The sequence below is a fragment of the Prunus persica genome, chromosome G4 (genome assembly GCF_000346465.2).
Source record: "Prunus persica cultivar Lovell chromosome G4, Prunus_persica_NCBIv2, whole genome shotgun sequence".
Lineage (NCBI taxonomy): Eukaryota > Viridiplantae > Streptophyta > Magnoliopsida > Rosales > Rosaceae > Prunus > Prunus persica.
The window spans coordinates 13,842,383-13,864,923 of record NC_034012.1 but is presented as its reverse complement, the minus strand read 5'-3'; the positions used below and the strand labels follow the sequence as shown (position 1 = coordinate 13,864,923).

Below are 22,541 nucleotides of genomic sequence, written 5' to 3'. Positions count from 1 at the left end.
ATGTATTTGATTAAGTCTGTCTTGGCAATGATATAGATAGTATGTGGCAGCATGTAGTGCCTGAGTTTTACAGCAGTGAAATACAAGGCCAAGCAAAGCCTTTCTATTGCGGAATACCTTCTTTCCACTTCTGTTAATGTTCTGCTTAGATAGTAGACTGCTTGTTCCTTTCCTTCTTTGTTATCTTGAACTAACAGACTTCCAATGGATACTTCTGATGCAGATACATAGAGCTTGAGTGGTCTGCCTCTTTTTGGTGGGGACAGAACTGGTGGATTTGAGAGGTAATGCTTTATTTCCTGGAAAGCCTGTTGGTGCTGTTCTTCCCATTTGAATGTTTGTTCCTGCTTCAGCTTTAACAAGGAAGAAAAAGGTTGGATTTTTCCCACAGAATTGGATATGAATCTCCTTAGAAAATTGATTTTTCCTAGGAGACTCTGTAGTTCCTTCTTGTTCTGAGGTGGTAGGGCTTCTATGATGGACTTTGCTTTATTTCTGTCAACCTCTATACCTCTCTGGTGGACCAAGAATCCTAAGAAATTTCCTGCTTGGACTCCAAAAACGCATTTTTTGGGGTTCATTTTTAGTTTGTGCTGCCTCATTCTTAGGAATGCCTTTCTCAGGCTTGCTACGTGGTTTCCTTCCTCGGGGGATTTAATCACCACGTCATCTATGTATACTTCCAAGGAATGTCCTATCATATCATGAAAAATGGAATTCATTTCCCTTTGGTAGGTGGCCCTCGCATTTCTCAAACCGAAAGGCATTACAGTATATTCAAAAGCGCCTATATGTCCTGGGCACATAAAGGTTGTCTTGTGGATGTCTTGTTCTGCCATCATAATCTGGTTATAACCTGCATTTCCGTCCATGAAAGATAGCATCTGGTTATGAGCAGCTCCATCAACTAGCATGTCCGCCATTGGCATAGGATATTCGTCCTTGGGAGATGCCTCATTCAGATTTCTGTAATCTACGCAGATTCTAACCGCCCCTGTTTTTCTTTTGAGACGGCTGGCCTGATGAATCCTGCCTTGAGCAGCCTTTCTATCTCTTCTTTGACCTTTAGTCTCGTGTCCGTAGACATTCTTCTTCTGGCCTGTTTAACTGGAAGGTAGCCATCTTTAATTGGCAGCCTGTGCTCCACTAACTGCCTGTCCAATCCTGGCATCTCGTGGTAATGCCAGGCAAAACAATCTCTGAATTCCTGGAAAAGTGCCATGAGTTCAGTCTTGAGTGGTTCCTCCAAAAGTGTGCTGATGAAAGTAGGCCTTGGATCTTCTTCTGTCCCTAAGTTTATTTCCTGTAGAGGATCCTCCACTTCTGGTAGGGAGTCATCCAGTGCTGCTGGTGCAAAATCTAATACTTCCTTCTGTAAAATTTCCTCCTCTTGTTCCTTTGTGCTTTCATGGGTGAATTCTGCCATATTGATGGCTGGATTCTGTATGAAAAGCCTCCTTTCTTTCCAATATATCAACAATCTTTTTGTGATGGATCGGATTGTTGACGCTCAATCCTTGTCCAGTTGATTGAGACTAAACATCAGAGTTCTGGTAGTTCAGCACAAAAAGGTCTATTCCAGTCTTCTAGAGAACTGGCTAAACCTTCTTCAATGAGCCTTTGGGCCGCGACACCATGGGCGCAGCCGTTTTGGTTGACTCCAAGGAAAGTGAAAGGACCGAGGTCATCATGATAATACCTTGCTTCAAAGCACATGGCAGAGGGCAGGAATGGCCTTGGATCGGCCTCTATAATCTCCATGCAGCCTTCTTCATCCCATAGTGCTAACTGCTGGTGGAGGGTGGAAGGAATACAAAGGCTCTGGTGAATCCAATCCCTGCCAAGTAGTGCATTGTAGGTGGTGGAAGTAGTGTCTATCACGAAGAATGCTATTTTCAACTCTTTGCTTCTGACTATGACATCTACGTCTAAGATGCCATGAATTTTTGTGATGCCCCCAGCGAAGTTGGTGACGGTTAAACGTGTTGGAATCAAATCCTTCTCTATTCTGCCCATCTTGGTCAGCATTCTGTGGGTAATAGATTAATGGCTACACCTCCATCTACCATGATATTGGAAATAGGAATACCTCCAAGATTTGCCGTTATAAACAAAGGCCTGAGGTGATTTGCCATTTCTCTGGTTGGTTTGGAGAAACAAAGTTGCTCTGTAGCTGGGTTATTGGCTGTTCCGCCTGTCCTGGGGTTGTCTGCTTGTCGTTCTGGTGGCTCATTTGCTTCTGCCAACCTACATTCAAAGCTTTCCCGAGAGAAAACATCTCCTTCCAAAGTGCTTTCTTGTCCCTCGGCAGCCCTGAATTTCCCTGGTTGGATGAATACCATGTTAATTTCCAGATCATCTTGTAGTAGGTCTTCCAACTCTGCGCTAAAAGCTTCTGTTTCTGCGTCCAATTCTTCACCAAATTCCATCAATTCTTCCCCGTATTCTTCCGTCCAGTCATCCTGCTCTACAACTCCGAGGGGTTCATTCCGATCATCTGTAGATGGTTCGTAGTCCAATTGCTCTTCTTCATATTCCTCAGTGTAGTCGTCTTCTCCTTGTAGCGGGGTAGACCCGGATTTCTCTGGAGCCTGTATGGTGTTGGGATGACTGCCGGATGACGAGGCTAGATGGCTAGGAGATCTGGCTGGAGGTTCTGTTTTCAGCAGTTCCCTTGACTGGCAAGCTTTCTGTTCTGTCTGGGGAAGTGTTTCAGGATTTTTTCCTTTCCTGGCAGAATTGGTCTCTGGATGTACTTGTGTATTATGCTGGCTCTTAAGATACGTGCAGTATTGCCTTTGAATTCTTCTTTTCTGAGTTCTGGTTAGCTCCAGAGTTGGTCTACTGCTTTTTCCTACGGAGTACCATCTACCCTCTATGATCGTTGCCAAGGGCTTTTCATTTTCGGGTGTCTTGACTGGTATTTCCTTTTTGGGTTGTTCCGTCCTCCTTTCGCTGTATTGACGCCTAAGACAGCTCTTCTGCCTTGTTTTGTCTCGGGACGAGGTTCCAATTCTGTCAAAGACACTAGGTGTGGGCTGATTTTGTCTGTCTAGAACCACCTCTAACTCTGTTTCACATTTGCACCTGCTACAGAGCACCACCCCAGCCGAGATGGTCGCTCTTGGTATTTGACTGGTTTCCCTTATGATTCTTCTGCCTCTGCTGCAACCAGCATCTGTCATTGGCTCAGTTTCCCTCTGCTCTGGCCAATTCAAGTTGACCATATTGACTTGTGGCTGAGGGAAAGGATCTGTCGTGACCGATATAGGTTTTTCTGCCAGTTCAACCTTCCTACCGCTATCCCTTCTTGTATCACGTCCCTGAAAACAACACAACTATTGGTAGAATGGTTCCAAGAGTTGTGCCACCTGCAGTACTGTCTGCCCTTGAGTTCTTCCGGCTTGGGTATTCTGTGAGGCGTTTCTATCGCCTTTTGCAGCAGCATTTCATCGAACAAAGCATCAACCTTGGTTAAATCAAAAGAGTAGACCTTGTTTTGTGTTGGCTTGTTGGGAACAAATCCTCCTGTGAATGGCGGTGGCTTTTGGTCTTTAGGTGGCTTTGTAAGTTCTTTGCAACTAATGTGATGTTTTAATTTTGCCATTTCTGCCACTGAAACCTCTCTCTCTTCTGATTCTTCTCCATCTTCTTGTGATTCCACCTTGATCAGGTGGACTGAAGAAGAAGGGGTTTTGTAGTATGTACCTTTGGAGGAGTTCCTCCTTTGCTGTTCTTCCCTGAGTAACTCCTCATATTTGGATGCCTTATCAGCCAGTTCTGCCAGTTCTCTGAACAACATTCTGTCGAACCTCTTCCTGAGAGAGATTTTAAGGGCAGCTTGGGCCATTTGGATGAAGTGTCTTTCTTCCATAGGGATTCGGCACTTCATTTTGAGCTTTCTGAACCTGGTTATGAAATCTTGGGCCGGTTCATCTTCACTTTGCTTGAGGGCAGCTACATCACTGATGGTGACTTCTGGCTGAATCCTATAATAGTAGTCATGGAAGACACTTTCCATCTGTTCCCATGTTTGAACAGAGTTAGCTGGCAGGCTGGTGTACCAGGTAAAAGCTTGTCCAGAGAGAGAGAGTTGCCGAAAAGCCTTAATTTCAGCAGAGGGTTGTTCTCAATAGCTATGCATTGGACGGAGAACCTGCCTATATGTTCAACTGAGGAAGCATGGGGGTCCTCCCCGTTGAACAAAGTGAAGTTTGGTACTTTGAAACCTGGAGACAGCGGTATTTGATCGATATAAGCTGGGTATGGCTTTCTGTAAGTAGGCCTTTCTCCTCTTCTAGCCTCGGGCTCCATGATTTCTCTGATCATTCTTTGCAATGCTCCTATGTCATTCAAAGCATTGACTGGGGGAAGATTTTGTCCCTGTTCCGGCTGGACGTAATCGATCCTAGGCTCTGCTCTGTATGGTCTGGGTGGAGCTTCCTCCCTACGCTCTTCCTGCTCTTCTATGTCTGGGTGATTCCTCCAGTTTGCCCCCGGCCTATTCCTGTCATGATTAGCAAAAAGGTTATTCCCCCCTCTGCCTCTTCTCCCTCTTGCAGGTGGAGGGAATGGATTAAGGTCCACCCTTCTGGGTCTATATGGCAATACTGCTGGTGGTTCAGGCAGTAGTGCCAAAGGTTGATCATGCGGGGCCACATGAGGTGGAATGGGCTGAGGTTCTGGCTGGTTCTGCTGAGCTAGTGCAAGGTCATCTGGTCGGGCTGGGGCTTCGTGTTCTTGATTAGGAAGGGCTCCTTCCCTCGGACCAGCCTGAATTTCTCTGTGGTCTGGTACTCCAGCTATCTGTGCAACTAGGGGGTTTTCCTGGTATGGCCATGCTAGTCCTGGCGAAGGGCCATAAGAGAGATCTAACTGCTGGATTACAGGATCCGGGTTTGGGATTCTGGCCATGGCGGATTCTCGGTCCTTCCGGAACTGTCTGTTAACCTGCCATTGCATCATGGCTGTCATGTTATTGAGAGTGTCCTGGCTCCTTTGTACTGTGATTTCTTGTCGGAGTACTGACTCCTGTATTTGATTCATCCTTTTGGAGCCAGTCCTGGAACGTCTACTTCATGTACTGCCGTGGGCAGATTGCCTAGCATCGCTTTCTTCTGACTCGAGGCCTTCCCTGAGAGCCATCTTGTTTCTCTCCATATCTGGTGCGGGTTCTGGCTAGAACTTCCGGTATTTGTAAATCTCTGAATGATTCTGTCAGAGTATGTATACTGAGAAGTCCCACTGGGCGTGCCAAAATGTTCACCCGTTTTCGTGTTTACTCCTGAGGTGGAAGGGCGAAGTTCCCCACTGGCTTGGAGACCATTCGTTGGTCGACAAGTCAGCTTTCTTTGGTGTGTGAGCGTGCCACTTCTAGCAATGTAAATTCTAGCAGACTTCTTTTAGAGTGGATAACTTGCGCCCCAAGTTACTGACTTCTAAAACAAATGATTGTGAATTTGGGTGAGGAATATCTCCCAAGTAAGTTCTTTTCTTGCCTCAGACTCGTGAGGACTTTCATAATTTATCTCAGTATAAAAGTGGTAGTTCTGGCCAGAATAGATAATAATAAAGTGGACTGTTTTAGGCAGAACTGCCTTTTACAAAATTAAGAAGGGAGAAATCAACTCTAGAAAGACAAAAAGATAGCTGGAATCCCATTTCTGCCTGGGTAGAAACTTCTGATCCAAGCTGGACTGAGTATGTCTGTGCTGGACTGAGCTGTCAATAACTTCGACTGCTTAGTTTCAGCTGTAAATCGATACCAAAGTTCAATTTTGGCAGAGCTTTAATCTACTTCAAGCCTTGGTAGGCTTTTGAGCTGGCAGAACTGCGGCTTCTTCAGTCTGAAGGGGCAGGAGTGGCTAGACTTGAGGACTTAATAAGCTAGAATTGCACTGTAAAATTTGTTGAGGTTTTCATATTTGTGAAAACTCAAACTCTGCTTGTTTTGGCTTTTGCTGAACCAAATTTGTAACGAGAGAGATCTCGTTTTAGAAGACTTATTTTCTAAGTCTGAACTTTGGAATTCTGATCTAAAGCTGGTTTCTCTTGGAATCCAAGTGAGCTTTTGGTTGTTTTCTTGTTGTTGGTTTTTTTTGATTGATTGATGAATTGAGTGTCCCTTGTTTCCTTGCCTACTTCTGCTTTTATAAGAGATTCTCTTGGGGAGGTGGTTTCTTTTTAATAATGGGCGGTAAAAAGATCTCCTATAATGTAAAGTAAAAGGAATTTTTATCAATTATGGCAGATAGGCTCTCAGTAGTCACCTCCTAAAGCAGTCCCTTCCCTGGTTTCCTGGGTTACAGTTTTCTATTTCAACCAACGCCACTGTCTGTGTGGGTTTTTTATGGCGGTTGGTTGTTCTTTTGTATTTTCTGAACAGCTCCCTGTTTCCCGTTCTAACTTAGAAAGCGTAATCCGTGAATTCCTCGGAAGATGGTGTATTGCTTTGGAGCAAAATCTTCGAACTCAGATGGGTTTTGATCCTCTGTTGGCAGTGCTTTAGAGATGTCCCTCTCATATTTTATTTTAGTTGGAATTGCTGACTTTTCAAAGCTGAGGTAGTCACGTGGGTATGTTTTTAATCCCTTGGGTTTGAAACCAACAAAAATTACGGGCTGATCCTTGAAGCCCAAATGACAGTTTGGTCTTTCTTGGGCTGGGGGCTTCGTTTTCGACATCCTGGCGTGAAGCCCAATCTGTCTTGATCCTAATTTTGTTATCCTCAAGCTTTTTTTGGGCTGGGCAGGTAATGGACTTGTCTTTTGAACTTTGGCGTGCTAGATTTAGGCCCAAACACCCATCCCCCAACTCAGCCACTCCAATGCTACTCCAATCCTTGATTGAAATCACAGCAGCCAGTGAACCAACCTTTTCCTCACCGGCAACCCACCCTACATCCAAAAAATCTGTACCTAATTATCAATTTATCTCATGACCTTTTTTTAATACAAAATTAAGGACTCGAACTAAATTTTATTCTCAAATTCCCCCCTGCCATCCAAATTCTCAACATTTCATCCAATTTTCAGTTAAATGATTAAAAATAAAATATTTTTTTGGAAAAAAATTAAAGAAAAGAGAACAAAAAAAAACCCTCCCCACAGCCATCACCTTTCTTCCCCACCATCGCCATCACACCTCTCCTCACCACCACAGCTAGCCCCTCATCTCACCAACCCAGAACAACTCCTCCTCATCCCCCAGCTCAGCCACTCCAATCCTCAATTGAAATCACAGCAACCAGTGAACCAGCCTCTTCCTCACCGCAACCCACCCTACATCCAAAAAACATAAAAGAAAACCCTATCCCTACCCACAAACCCAAACCCATTCGCGCCATTTCCCCTATGATTTTTTCCCCCATAGCTTTAAAGGTCCAGACCTCTTCACCTCACAAGTTCATTGCCCCTTCACCCAAAATCTCGACTCCAAATCGCACAACTCATCAATGGATTCAAGATCTGAATAAAATGGGGCTGTTTGGAGGGTGGGGGCTAATGGGTTTGGTCGCATAGAGAGAGAGAGAGAGAGAGAGAGAGAGAGAGAGAGAGAGGGCAGAGAGATAGAGAGATGGGTAGAGTGGCATAGAGAGGGAGTCGTAGAGAGAGGGAAGAAGGGGTAGAGAGAGAGAAGAAAGGGTGGGTGGGTCCCACCCCTCTATTTATTAAAATGATTTTTTTTTTCATTTTATATGTCATACTATTTTATTTTACAGTATTTAATTATTTTTAACATATGAAATGACCAATTTGTCCTCATATTTAAAGGCAAATTGAATGAAATGTTAAGAATTTGATCGATAGGGGGAAAGTTGAGAAAAAAATTTAATTCGAGTTCTTAATTTTTTTAAAAAATAATCAGAGAATAAATTGATAATTAAGTATAACTTCCAAGGGCATTTCGACAATTTATCATTTATTTCAAATACAACTTGTGCATACACAGAATTTCTGAACAAACTTGTAGCACCCGACATTGAATCAAATATAAACACATCAAATAGTTGGGGTGTACCGTCTATGTGTTGGGTTTCGAGAAAGATTACAAATTCTGAATTTATATAATATTTGTAGGTGAAAGGGTGCAAAGCAGAATTATGGATAGAGCCGGAAACAATTAAAAACAAGAAAAAACAAAGTTTGGCTACGGAACTCAACCACGCGGTTTCATTTCTTTTCCTTTTTTATTTTTATTTTTGCATCTATCTCCTTTTCTCTTCTTCCCACCTGACTCAGGTAATTGGTGCTTCCATGGACGAGGTGATCACGGCCGCTGATGCCTCATCGAATGGATCTACATCATCACAGACCTCCATCATTCCCTCTAATCTCCCTCTCCTCTCTGCCTTCCTCTCCTTCGCTCTCGCTCAGTTTCTCAAGCTCTTCACCACCTGGTAATATTCTCTCTCTCTCTCTCTCTCTCTCTCTCTCTCTCTCTCTCTCTCTGTAACTTGTAATTCTATGTCTGGCTGTATCTGGGTCAAGTTTAAGTTTGTAGATTTATGACATCTTTATTTTTTTCTGCTATTTTCTCGGCTTCTAAACGTGTAAGGCAAAGTTCATTGATTTGTTATTTGGCATTTTTAGGCAATTTCTTGATGGGTGATAATGGGTCCTTTTCGTTTTGTGAAATTATGTGATGGTTTGACTGAATTGGATGATGACGTTAATTTACATGCACCATTTTGGCAGTAGCCGAAAAATGTTTTTGCTTCACATTATATTCACCATTTGGTATTTGTTAATTTATTTGTCTCTTTGTTATGCCATTTTCTTTTCACTATTTTGGCTATGTTTATAAATTTTGTTGTTTGCTCAGTTTTTCAAATATTTACTCGTAGACGTGCAGGTACAAAGAGAAAAGATGGGACTCTAGAAGGATGCTTGGGTCAGGAGGAATGCCCTCATCGCATTCAGCTACTGTGACAGCTCTGGCAGTTGCTATTGGTTTCCAGGAAGGAACTGGAGGATCGGCCTTTGCCATTGCAGTGGTTTTGGCATGTGTTGTATGTAACTCTTAACCAGGTCTTGTTCATTCTTTTTGTGTAGGCATGCATGCTCATGTTTAAAGGCTTTCTGTTGGGATGTGAAATCTCAACATAATATCAAAATTCCCTTTACTTGCTTGTTTTAAGCTTGTTACACTCTCGATTGATTAGATATCTGGAGTTCTTCTATGTAATGTCATACTCTGAAACTTCAGTTGTCCGTTTATGACTGCACACAGTCATTCATCATACTTCCGTAAGGGGATTAAGCCTTGTTCGTTCATCATCAACTTTCTGTTTGTGATTGTAGTGTCTATCAATTATTTAGAATCATTTATCTTAGTTCTGTACAACTTAATCAACTGCACTTGGACAAAAAAAGCTTATTTAGTTGAAGAGAGGAAAAAATACATCCCAAAAAGGTTGACCTTTGACACATTTGTGCACCATCAAATGAATAATATAAATGAAAAAATATAATGAAGCCTTTTACTGGTATTTTCTTATCGCTTATAATTTAACTATGTCTACTTCAAAATCTAAATGCGCTCAGTAGTTTCTTTCCCCTGAGAAAATATGAGTCTTTCCCTTCATAAGATGATGTTTGAACAGTTATATTTGTAGCCTTGAAACCCTTGGTACATAAATTACTCTAGGTGAAATTGTTAAGGTAAGTGACCTCAAACAAAGATGAAACATGGAAACCACAATCTCAGCTAATTATAATTTAAGAAGATCATGACTATATCCTCAGCTTTCAACTTTTTGTGTTACTTATACTTGATAAAAAGATGAGAAATGATAATTTTTTTAATTTTTATTACATCATTCTCAGTTTGGTTTCCGTTACTGTCCATAGTTTTACAAACCATCCATGATTTCTCATGGAGTTGGGTTGCCTGTATTTAAAATGACTGTTTCTTGCAGGTCATGTATGATGCTACTGGTGTAAGACTCCATGCTGGTCGTCAAGCTGAAGTAAGAATTTTTTTTCCCAAGTCATCAATATCCCCTGTTGACACTTGACAGCGCACATACAATTATACTATCTAATGTATGGGGGTTGTTTTGTGAAGTTTGTCAAATAAGCTTGGGGATAAGGGGATCATACTGAGTGAATATATGCTTCCTTTTTCGCAGGAAGCTTAGGGTTTCTTATATTTTCTTTTTCGTAGATGCTATGTGATAATTGTTCTCTATAAATCTTTTAAAATATTCATTTCTATTTGAGTGCTAGTAATTGCTAATTGTGCATTGTTTTTCTGCAACATTTCCTCTGAAGTTACTGCTCTTTGTAATGTGTCAAGCTAGACTGTTGACAACATCTTTGTCAATATTACAATACAAGCTGTATGACTGGGCATACATACCTCCTGAATCTAAGGGCGAAATTCTCAAGAATTTATTATTATTCAAGCATTGTTTTCTGTAACATTTTCTTATCTTTTTAAGGCTTGTCAAGTTGGAGTTTTGGCAACACTTTTATCAATATTACAGTGTAATTGGGGCCTAAGAAACATCCCAGCTGTAAGACTGATACACAACTGCTGCCTGAACCTAAGGGTGAAATATAGACACGTATTATTATGATGGCCAAAGATTAGAGGCAATGTTGCCATTAGAGTTTATGTCAGTCTAATGAGCTATCAATTATAAGGGAATACCGACTTATTTTAGGGTGCTTATATGTGTGAGAAAATACGTGCAACTAGGAAGGAGAGGTTTTTTTCATCTATTTAGGATTGCAGTAGATGCCTAAATAGCGATACAGCCATTCAAATCCCATCATACTCATTTTTAAATATGCTTTCTCCTGGATATGACTCTTGTGACAAAATTCTTGATGGACATGGTACTGACACATGGACAAGGCAGTGCTAGGGAACGCAAACATGCTGCACACATGAACACGTGCAGAAAATGTGATATTTTTTCTTCTTGCCCTAAAGTTTTTGAAGTTATTTTTGACTTATTTTGTTTATCCATATATGTACACATGTATTGCGTAGGCACTTTTATGTTAGAGGGGGAAAAACAGCCATATAATGATGCATCCATTATGTCTTGGTTGTGTGTTGCTATGTGTCCAAAGTGTAAACTTTATCTGAAATACTAGACAGGGGAGGACTAGTGGTTTTCAATAAGTATGTCATATCATTGAAGTTATGAATCTTCATTTTTTATTCATATACCTTGGTTATATTTCCTTCTTTTAAATAGTAATTTTGTTGTGGTGGTTATTAACTGTTTACTTTTTTTAGGTAACTTGTGTAATTGTAACTGTATGCTTTGTGCTTATGCTTGTTTTATTATAATTATAATTTATAATGCGACGCATTATGATGCTTATTGCAGTTATTAAATCAAATAGTATGTGAGCTACCTCCAGAACACCCAGTTTCTAGTGTTAGACCTCTACGCGATTCACTTGGTCATACTCCATTGCAGGTTTGTCGCATTTTACTTGTTCATTTTCATTCATGCAATGGTTACAAAATGACGAGGACATTAATGGTCAGAAACTTGAGAATATATGATCATAACTTGCATCTCTGTTTTGTTTCCATTGATGTGGCTGCAGGTTCTTGCAGGTGCAATGTTGGGATGTATAGTAGCTTCCCTCATGAGAAGTTCCAGTTAGCTAGCAGATGGTTAATTAGATTATTCTCTGACTTAAAGAGTGAATCAGGGGCTCTAAAGGTCATTGCAAGCATTTCCACAGAAGATTTCTCAACAATTTTCCCCCCGTCAACAGTGAAAAGGATTGACCGAAAAAAAAGTATGGCAAGTTTGTAATCAGAATTCAACTGTAAAAACGTAAAAAAGTGTGTTCTAATGCCTTTGAACACTTGGCTATATGATTGTTCGTCCCAAGTACATAAAGATGATTGTGTTTTTTTTAAATTATTTTTGGCGGTCTGGATATGATCTTTACAAATTGAGTCAAGTCATCCTCTTCTTTTAAAAGGTTTTACTTTTTAATTTATGTCAAATGTCAGTGCAACCGCCAATCTCCAAAGATCATCATGGCTTGAATTATTTGATTTTCTATGTTACTTCCATTCCAAATTCCACCAAGCAACGCCCGTCTAACAAAATTTTAAATATTTTAAATTCTAAATGAATACAAGTGATATTGCGGATGGTAGAGTTGAACTTAAGACCTCAAATGCAGAGATTAAGCCACCTCAACATTGACGTCACTTTAATTCACCCTCCCTCCCTCGTAGTATTTTTACCCCACAAACAGGGCCATGGACAATTTTGTTTTTTGGTTACTGGGAGGCCAAAGAAAAGGAAGAGAAAAGATTAAACAGGCACAGCCCTATCATGGGCCCTCCCCAACTCATCATCCAACAAAATGCTAGCACGACAGTCAGGAACAAACTCATAGTGATGAAGTCCCAAAGGAAGACCATGCCCCACATTGGCATTAGGGATATGGACAATTTACTTCCGATGGAAACATTGAACATCAAATAGAAAAGAGAGCATACACAGCACAACATCGATTGCTGCTTTTGTCAAGAAAGTAAAAACCAGTATTCACATGAAACTCGAGCATCTTAATTAAAAAAAGTAATAAACAGCTGAAATATTTCTATTTTTGGGTCGAAAAAGCTGAAATATTTGGAATTCCTTTGTTTCACAAAACCATTACATCACAAAACAACCGTCTAATTTGTTCACCGCTGAGTTTGTGATATATCTCCTCAGTCAAACAATTTTATAAACAAAGCGAAGTAGGGATTATTATAAGTTCAAGCCTACCATGTTCACCGCTGAGTTTGTAATCTCCTTTCCTCACTTAACTACAGATTCATCTCCTGAAGGTTTAACAAAAGATCTTCGGAGTTCAAGAAAACCTTGTTTGATGAATTGGAGATAACTTGCGCAATTTCTCTTGCAGCCTCAATCTTCCTGAGAGTGATAAATGCCGGATTGTTGGCAATGGCTTCACCAATGAGCTTGGCACTTGTCGCTTCACCCTGGAGAGCAGGGCAATAAAAAGAGTCAGACATTTAATTCAAAGGAGGAGAACTGCTCAACCAAAATTAAGGAGAAATAAAGACTTTCTGAAAGCTCTAAATAAAAATAATGATCAAATTGGAGGAATTACCTCTGCTCTGATAACAGCACTTTTCTTGTCTTGTTCAGCTTTATCCACAACAAACTTAGCCCTCTCAGCTTCTTGTGCAGCCACCTGCTTGGCTTCAATTGCAATCATAAACTCCTTTCCAAAAGTCAGGCTAGTAATCGACACATCATCCATCGCGATATTGAAATATGCTGCCCTCTCTGTCAAAATTTTCCTTATTTCCCTACTAACAGCCTACAAAATAAAAAGAATTCAGTTAGTCAATGTCACCTGGAATACCATCTTCAACTTATCCCTTAGATAATATACACAACTAAAGTGTACAAACTTTGTCAGAAAGGAGTGAAGTAATATCTTCAACTTATGCCTCAGATAATACAAGACCCTTCAAAGGATTTGAATTGTGGAAATTAACCATTTTAGTCAAATCAGAAATAATGAATCACTTACAAAGCACAATAATCCAAGAAAAACTTCCCTCTAGCTACTGAACTTTTAACTTTAGCTGAGAAGGATGAAACCAAGAGCTTAAAACTTGCACATTAAGTCGAAATCACTTGTAATTATTACTATACATGGATTTCACTTATAAATATGTTGATTTGGAAAAAAAGGGTACTGGTTTGCAAAGCAAAATTTCACTTTTTAGAATAGCTTGCTGCTGATTACCAAACTAATCAAGTATTTCATTTTTTTTCTTTCTGGTTTTAAACAATTCGTTACGTTAGCAGTAATAATTCATTAATTCCCCTGGTAAATTGAGCTGTTAAGCTTGTTTTCTTTGAGTTAAAATTTCATATATTTACAACCTGCTGAAAAACACATAATTGTAAGCAAACCACATTTCATTACCTAATATGTAAACAAGAAAACCCAATACAGAGTTGTGGGAGAGAGAGGTGAGAAGGGAAGCAAGAAAACAAATTGAAATAATGACCAACGACGAGAAAAATCAAACAAAACAAAACACAATTCTAATTATAGCTAAAAGATAAATATAAGCCTTCTGCTTACCTCTCTCTGAGTAATGAGTTGACTGGCATTATACTGTGCAACAACAGCTTTCAAAGTTTCATGGATAATTGAAGGCAGGACCCTCTCATTATAATTCTCCCCAAGAGTTCGATACACTGTAGGTAACTGGTCTGGCACAGGGCGGGTCAGAACTCGAAGTGCTATTTTCACCTGTAAAGAAACACCAAAAAAACATATTAATGTACAAAAAAAATCAGAAAAATTTCATTTACACAAAATTAACTATAACTGTCCCCCTTTAACCTATGCATTGTAATCAACATTATAGACACTTCACTGGAAATCTACATGGGTAGAACAGGTTCACCTATAGGTTTACCTATAGCGAGAGGAAAAATGGGTGCCGAACATATAGGTGGGAGTGGGAGTTAAGAACATCAAGATTTCATAAGAATTCTGAAACTGTTGAGATCTGATGGGGAGAATAATAAACACCATATAATGCAAAATACACAAGAGGAGTCCAAGGTAAGTGCCCATTGGTTTTGACAAAGAGATTAGTCAAATAAACATCATTTCAGGCATTAACCACAATTTTTATGGAAAAGAAATAAGAAATCTACATACCATCTGGAGGTCACGGCTTCCAGAAGTACTCTCCACTAGATGTGGTCGTGCACGGACATCATAGATGACTGGCCTCTCAAACCATGGGATTATCAGGTGTGTCCCTTCAGGATAAACCTGCAATTTTAAGAGGTAAGTATATTGTATAGTATAGACACAGTAGATACAGAATTTAGAAAAGAAAAAAAAGGAAAATACATACTACAGGAATAATTATGGAAGGCACACAAATATAGAACAAAATTGTAAAATCTATAGTATTGTGATATTCCACTTTGGCTTCTATGTGTTGTGCAATGGTGTGCTGAATCCCACATAGGTTGTCTCAACGTGAGCTATATAAGGGGTTATAAGGAATCTCATTATTGACTAGCCCTTTTAAAATATACGCTTCCTTAGGTCATGACAAACGTGTTCATCAACCACTTTTAAAACTACCTATATGTTGCGAATCATCTAAACTTAAAACAAATAACTCCATTCTCAGGCAAGTTATAGGCTAAATAAGTAGTTCTTCCTATTTCTAGGCTCAACTGATGCCAAATGGTCTTGATGACAAAAGTTTAATTCTTTCATGTGTCAACAATAGAAAATGGGAAATATATGAGGACCCTAAAGTCATGTCTGACTACAGATATGCTATTCTTAAGGAAAAGAATTACCAACAAATGTACATATTTCCTCAGTACAAGAGTATGAGGAAAGTATTAACCTTGTCTTTGATACCAACAAGACGATTGAACACAATGGCCCGATGCCCTCCATCGACATTGTAGAGACTATTGTTGATTCCATATATACCAAGAGTACCAACAACTCCCACTGTAAGCAAAGTAGCAATCCCACGACCAGGCACTTTGGGAACTTTCATATTTTTCATATTCATATTTGTGAATGCTGATTGTGTACAAGTTAAATGCCAATGTTAGAAAATCAAATTAAATCATTCAATTCTTCCTCTTGCTACAAACGAGAGGCAGAAATTGCAGGAGTAAGCTAGATGTTCATTGATGAACAGAAATACGGAGATCAAAAGGAGAAAGCATGGTGCAAGGTATATTATGAAAGAAACAATACATAAACACGACTAGAAAAGAAACTCAAGCATATTCTCATCGGTTCTATTTCCTCTTGGTTTCTGAGAAAAATGAGAACCAAAAAAAAAGAAATTGGCAATCAGAGTTGTTTCCACTTCCACAGATGGAGAACCGGCACTCAAGTAAGCTTGATAAAGAAATTGGTTCCCACTTTCCAAAACTTTCTGTGCAACCAGAAAGGGGCACAACGCAGAAAAGTGAAAACGTCCAAATACAGCAAAAAATGAGCCCCACATTGCGAATCTCGTATATGGGTTTCACCAAACTAAACTAAAATGAACAAAAACGAATAAGGAAAAGGAAGGCATTCTTATTTCTTCCTTTTCCTCAAATTTTCACAGCCGCCAAACATAACATAGTAATTTATAAACAAGAAAATTGGAGAAACATCGGAATAGAATATGAACCCAACTTCCAAATCACAAATTTTGTCCCCTAGACAGTAAACACAGAACGTGTAAGCAAGAAAAACTAAGATCCAAATTGTCGATTTTTCACAAAAATTTCTTTTTTCTTTTGTTTGCTTAAATAAATTTCTTGCCAGCCGAACACAAAATAACACAAAAATGTATGAATGAAGAATGAGTAGAGATCGAAACCTGGAAAACCAGAAAAATACGGAAGGAAGATGAAGATAGTCGTCAATAAGATGAGATGTACGGGAAAGGGTTTAGGGTTTATGCCTATAAAGCCCACAATAATAAAAGCGAGAAATGCGGAATGGCATTTGCGTGAACAAGGGGTTGGAATTCCAGGAGGAAACGACATGTCGTACATCAATTCACTTGTCCACGGTGGCGGGAACTGAGAAAACGGTACGTCGTCATTATTCTTGAGATCAGAACTACGGAGCAAAACGCCACCGTTTTCTATTACAAACCCAAAACGTAACCACCATTTTCCCTCTTTTCAAATTCTCCTCTCTATCTCTCTCTCTCTCTCTCTCTCTCTCTCTCTCTCTCATGTCGATACTCATCAATGGCTGAGACATTGAGTACAAAACCGTCTACAGCGTTAAGGAATAGAGCTTCCATGGCGAACCGTTCCCAGTCACCGACCAGTCCGCTATTCGTTCTGGGCTCCAACGACGACCAGCTCGAACGCGCCCAGGCACGCGCCGCACGCGCCGCCGCCAATCGTCGCAAAGCGGCTACAGTTTTCGCTCCTTTTTCTCCGCCTAGCGATCCTTGTCTCAGTAGAGAACAGATTATCGACCTCTTCCAGAACTGCATCAAACTCGCCAGCGAAAATGTCCGTACCACACACACTCTCTCGCTGTTTATCTATGCATATATATAAATACGTGTTGCTGTTTATTTTGAGTAATATGCTTTGTAGTTTCTTCAACCGTGCTTTCTATAATGCACTATCTGTAATTTATTATTGCTATTATTTAGTACTTAATTTATTAGGCTGTGTTTGGTTGCGGAGAAAATGCTGGAAAGGAAAGTGAACGAGAGTTAGTTCTTTCTTTCCTTTTTGAATGTTGAAGTGTCTTATTTAGGACGTGGCATAATAAACGTATACTTTAAAAGTTATGCTTAATTGGATTGCTTTCTCAGTTTTTTCTTTGCTAAAGAAAAAAAGAACAGTACATGAGGTTCATTCACTTTCTTTTGTTGTCCAAAGTTTTCTTAGCTTCCTGAAACATTTTATACTCCCATGCGGAGTTGCTCTTTCTTATTTATGTGAGTATATTGTGATTTGTTTTGTGTTTTTTCCTTTCTGTATTCTAGAAAATAAACCAGAAGAACACGTGGGAGCTTAAGCTTATAGATCATCTTAGCGAGATTATTAAAGTTGAAGCCGAAAATGACAGAGAGACTAATTTCCAGAAGGTTCGGAGCACTTATTCTGAAATGGTTGGTGTTGGAGATATTGTTGGGGTTTATGTACTTATGGGGATATTATTATTATTAATTTTGAGTGACTAGGCAAGTTGCACACTGGAAGCAGGGGTGAAAATTTATGCGGTGAGGGTGGATTCAGTGCATGCTGAGGCATATAAGGTCCTAAGTGGGATGAATCGAGCCAGTCTGGAAGATGAACAAGGTTGGTGCCTTTAGACATTGGCTTACGCCTGTAATTTTTTTTGAGTGATGGGTTTGGTATATTTCTCTTTAGTTCAGGCAGTTTTGGGATTTCATAGCTTGGAGGTTCAGTGCTTCTTTGATTTTGGTCAGTTTCCTAATCAAGGGCTTTGGTGACTGACAGAAACTACTAGGAGGGATGACAATGTCAACAACGAGCAGGGTAGGGGTCAGCCTAAGAAAGAGTTGGAGAGGAAGGTATGGATTTTTATTTTTTAATTATACTGTTTAGAAAATTTGACGGCAAGGGCAAAGTATTGGATGTGGTTTGAACAGATATCGCCACTATCGACATTGGAATCCTCCTTTGAAGCTCTGAACGTAAAGAAGTTTGATGGTAACTTCACAACATAGGCTACCCACTTTGGTCATTATCATCTTCAGCTTTTTAAATTTCTAATTTGATCCATTTTGTCATTTTTAGTTGCATTCATGGTCGATCCTCTTTATCACCAATCATCTGCACAGTGTGATGAAAGTGGAGCCAAGGGTCTGCTATTAAATAACCTTGGAGTATATGGAGGATGCCAGGTGATTTTTGATTCTTACGAAGTTCCAGGGATGTGCAGATCATGTTCATTGCATAGAAATCCCTCAGATTTGATTGATCTCTCTTTTGCCAAAGGTGTGCTAGATTAGAATCTCTCTTGTTGGATTACCTCAAGCCCCCCCTCAAGCCCCCTCCCCGCTTTTCAGTGCTCTTCTCTTTTAGCCATGTTTTTTGGTTTCTATGTAGAATCTATTCAGGAGATGGTGGTGAACATGCTTGCAAAGAATGAAATTTCTCCTACTCTCAAGGAGATACTTTGCCAATTTGAAGAAAATAATCAGCGGTCATCACAAGATTTTAATATAGGCCAAAATTCAGATCTCAAAATGGATGGCTTTGATGATAAAGAAGTTGAGTGGGACATTTCATCTGGGAACTGTGACACATGGGCCATTGATCATGATGATGATATAGGTGTTGATCATGAGAATAGAAGTTTTGGAGATCCTATATTTCAAAGTCATCATGAGGTACTTGTCATGGCTACATGCTGAAGTAATTTAGACCTTGATAAATTGCTTGTCACATAACACGTCTCGTTCAACAATCTCTAGTTTTCTTTATGTATCCATGCTGAATGAAAAAGATTTATGGAATAAGTTTTCTAAATTTGTGCAGGGTAATAACTCTGGTACATCATATGAAGCTGATGTAGGTGACAGATTTGAGAGAGTTTCCGCGTTTTTGTTTCAAGGTTTGGGATTGAATTCAAAGAAAAATGCATGGGCGGGTCCTGATCACTGGAAATATTGGAGGCCTAAGGGTTGGTATTACCAAGGAAATTACTTTATCAGAGTTTGCTCTGTTGTGGCTAAACCTTGATTTTGGTTTCTTTGGTATCTATTCTGTAGGTTCAGAGGAAGCTCCTGCGACTCAAAGCAAACCAACTACTAAGAGAACAAAGAAAAAGGACCATAAGGAGGTCGACCTTGATTTCACAACATCTCTATACAAAGAATTTCCAGACATCTTTGCTCCCCCAAAAAATTTCAAGTCTTTACTCCTACCTGCAAATACAGTACCTTGTAGTAACAGGCTTCCAGAAGATTGCCATTATCAACCTGAGGATCTTGCCAAGTTGTTTCTCCTTCCAGATGTTCTGGTAATATAGAATTCTCTGTGTCCTAGAAAAGAAAAATATACTTATTCGTGATAAAGTTTTGCATGGTAAGATGGGGTTCTTGCATGATCATGATCTCACTCCAAGTATAGGATCCCAATTTGGGGTTTAAGTTCAGCACACGTACAAAAAAGATAAGCTATTGTCAGAGTTTGTGATGGCAACATCTTCACTATCCACAAAATGAAGTTTATTAGTTGAAATAAAAACGAATGGTAGAGTGTAGCTTAACATGCTACTGCATTGAATATTGTTGTACTTGCACAACTCCACTTACTGTATTCTGGTTGTGTACATGCTTAATTTCATTTAGTAGTAAGGGCTGGCTTTGGTATGAGCTGAGCCTAGGTTAGCCTGATCTTTTATTTGTCCTGAAATCAGACTATGGTCTTGTCCAGTCGAAAAGATGCAAATGGTTAGTCTGTCCAAGTTGCAGACTTAATATTTGGCTTTGGACAAGTCTTCTCATGTTCCTGCCTACATTTTTAGAAATTTCTGAACCTTTATGTTGTTTGTTCTGGCTAATGGTAAAATTTCAATTTTGATTGTAGTTCTTTGGGAAGAGAAGACGGCATCATACAGGTAACAGCTTCTTCCTTGGCATATGTTCTCACCTAATTTCATATCGATCAGCTATAATTTTCTTTTCCTTTTAAAACAATTTTTTTTTGTATACTCGCTTTCCGTACGAAATAAAATTTACGATCTATCTTAAATAAATCCATACATATGTATTGAGTCTTTCTCTGTATCAGTCTAAACTTCCATCCTGTTTCTTAAGTCTATTTTATCGTGCATCATGTGGCACTTTTATTTTTATTTTTTATGGTCCTTGTTTTTTTTGGCTTATGATAGCAATCTTATTTAAATTTAGGACAAAAAGTTTAATATCTGTCCCCTCTTCCCCTCTTCTATGATATCTTGGAAAGTACCTTGAGGGAAAATATGGGAAGAAGATATTAATAGAATGCAAGGATGACTCTCTTGTTTTTATTCTTCAGATGATAACTCGTGGGAACAAAGTAATAATTTTGATGAAGCATTTCCTTCATGGGACAACGAGAGCGTGTGTAGTGGCCAATATGGTGATGGATGTGTTCATAGCAATGTGGAAGACACGGACACACTTGTCTCTCAACCTCGTCAGGTTTCCTTTTTTCTTTTTTATTTCATGAACATAATAAATCTATCCTGGTTCTAATTTGGGCACATGTCCGAATTGATTGGGTGAAATGTAGACTTTAGGATGCTAAGCTGCAATTATTAATAAGAAAAACTGAAGAGATTTTCTTTTAAAAGGAGTTACAGGGTTGAAAGTTTTCCATTGAAATTGGGTTGGAAAATTTGGGGTACGTCTACTTCATATGTTATGTTTTGTTCATTCTTTGTTGCTTTTCCTGGGTATACATTTGCTTTGTTACCTGAAAATAATATGTCCTCATTCTTTAACAGGGCGGTATATTTCTTCATTACATAGTTTTTTAAAAGACATAGTCCACATGAATTTTTAACGATGCTCGTCTTGAGTTGTGGATCTGTAATAGGAATTGTTGGTTAAAGACTGTCACCAGACAAATTACTTCATGAAGCTGTGCTAGTGATGCTCGTCTTGAGTTGTGACTTTTGACATTTCAGGTAAGCAAAATTGAAGTGCAGTACGATAGAACTTCAAAACGAGTTGATGTTCATGCATTGAAGGAAACTCTGTGGGGTCATATGCAAGAATCTGCGGAAGTTCCTTCAGCAGTAAGCATATTCTGTTTGTATGTGTGGGATTCATTTTTTGTTTTTGACGTTCTTATGAAAAACTGTTCTAATGGTCAATCGATCTACTAATTCAAGAGATCTAAGTTCATAGGAAGTTGGTTGCCTGATCCTTCCACCAATATGATAACTTTAGTATCTCTTTGCTAGCGCTCAGTATATGTTTTCATATTTTATCTACTATAGATGTTTTCCATTCATTCTGAATACCATTTTACCTACAAAAGGAATTGAAAGACACCATATCCTTCAAGCATATACTGGTCACCTTTCCCGTCAACTGCCGAGCTGCGGTGCCTGAGGATATTTCGCCCCATTTGTGTTTCATCTGCCTTTTGCATTTGGCTAATGAGTATGGGTTAAGCATACATGACTGCCCAAGTTTAGACGACTTGAGCATTCATCTTCCGTCTCGTTCAAACTCAGATGGGGTGGAACAGCCTTCATCGTAGTCAAAGATGTAGTGTACATTTGATATGTGGATATTTCAAGCTAGCATGCCTTCACCACATGCAAGTCGCTAGGGCAAGCATTGCTCAAAGAAATGTAAGTCTATTTCAGTTGCCTTGATTCTCATCTTTTGTCGCATGATGGTGTGTTGATTTTGAGCATGCCCCCAACATTGTCTTAAGCTTATTTCAGCGTCTCTATATGTCGTTCGTTGTGTCTTTTGTGAATTATGATATGAAATACAAGTTCCCGAAGTACATTCGCTTCTAGTTTAACAAACTGCAAACCATTTTGTCAATTATTTGAATTTGAGAAGGTATACAAGGTAAGATGGGATTGTAGTTTCATGGCACCAATTATATGCATTGTAGCTATTTTTCACTGCCCTAAGCTCAAAAGCAATTTCCCCCCCAGTACAAGTTACCATAATTCTTGGGAAAAAAAGATTCATAGAAGAAAGAAACTGTCAAATATCTGGCCCCTAGTTGGATCAAAGGATAAGGGAGTATCTAATTTGTTGGTGCAACGCACGTTGAGCGTTGCTTTTTTGTTTGTTGTTTTTGAGATTTCTATTTCAAGCCTCAGATCCATTCCTAGGGAAAGTGAATCTTATAACCTAGAAAGTGAGAAGGAAGGATACAAGATTAGATAACTAAACTAGGCAAAAGAGACTCAAAGAAGGAACGTCGGGGAGACTTTTCGTTTGGTTATTTCGGGGGGATGTTTGTCTCCATTATGTAGGCTATCTGATGTGGGTCCCCTACTTGTCTCTCTACA

General features: G+C 39.4%; 3 protein-coding genes across 3 annotated transcripts; 2 read left to right on the top strand and 1 right to left on the bottom strand.

The window, feature by feature from the left end:
- On the top strand, positions 8,010–11,959 carry LOC18778359 (uncharacterized membrane protein YuiD). Its single transcript, XM_007212108.2, has 5 exons — positions 8,010–8,398; positions 8,854–9,010; positions 9,920–9,970; positions 11,348–11,440; positions 11,574–11,959. Exons 1-5 carry the CDS (start codon positions 8,256–8,258, stop codon positions 11,631–11,633), a joined length of 504 nt encoding a protein of 167 aa, XP_007212170.1. The 5' UTR covers positions 8,010–8,255; the 3' UTR covers positions 11,634–11,959.
- On the bottom strand, positions 12,538–16,573 carry LOC18779410 (prohibitin-1, mitochondrial). Its single transcript, XM_020562578.1, has 6 exons — positions 16,390–16,573; positions 15,406–15,590; positions 14,694–14,810; positions 14,106–14,276; positions 13,113–13,325; positions 12,538–12,981 (listed from the first exon to the last, which is right to left on the bottom strand). The coding sequence occupies exons 1-6, from the start codon at positions 16,565–16,567 to the stop codon at positions 12,805–12,807; spliced, it is 1,041 nt and encodes a 346-aa protein (XP_020418167.1). The 5' UTR covers positions 16,568–16,573; the 3' UTR covers positions 12,538–12,804.
- Positions 16,654–22,541, top strand: LOC109948845 (condensin complex subunit 2-like). Its single transcript, XM_020562577.1, has 13 exons — positions 16,654–17,041; positions 17,527–17,628; positions 17,725–17,842; positions 18,005–18,078; positions 18,157–18,217; positions 18,305–18,505; positions 18,617–18,900; positions 19,049–19,193; positions 19,282–19,532; positions 20,102–20,132; positions 20,552–20,697; positions 21,186–21,296; positions 21,542–22,541. Exons 1-13 carry the CDS (start codon positions 16,769–16,771, stop codon positions 21,764–21,766), a joined length of 2,022 nt encoding a protein of 673 aa, XP_020418166.1. The 5' UTR covers positions 16,654–16,768; the 3' UTR covers positions 21,767–22,541.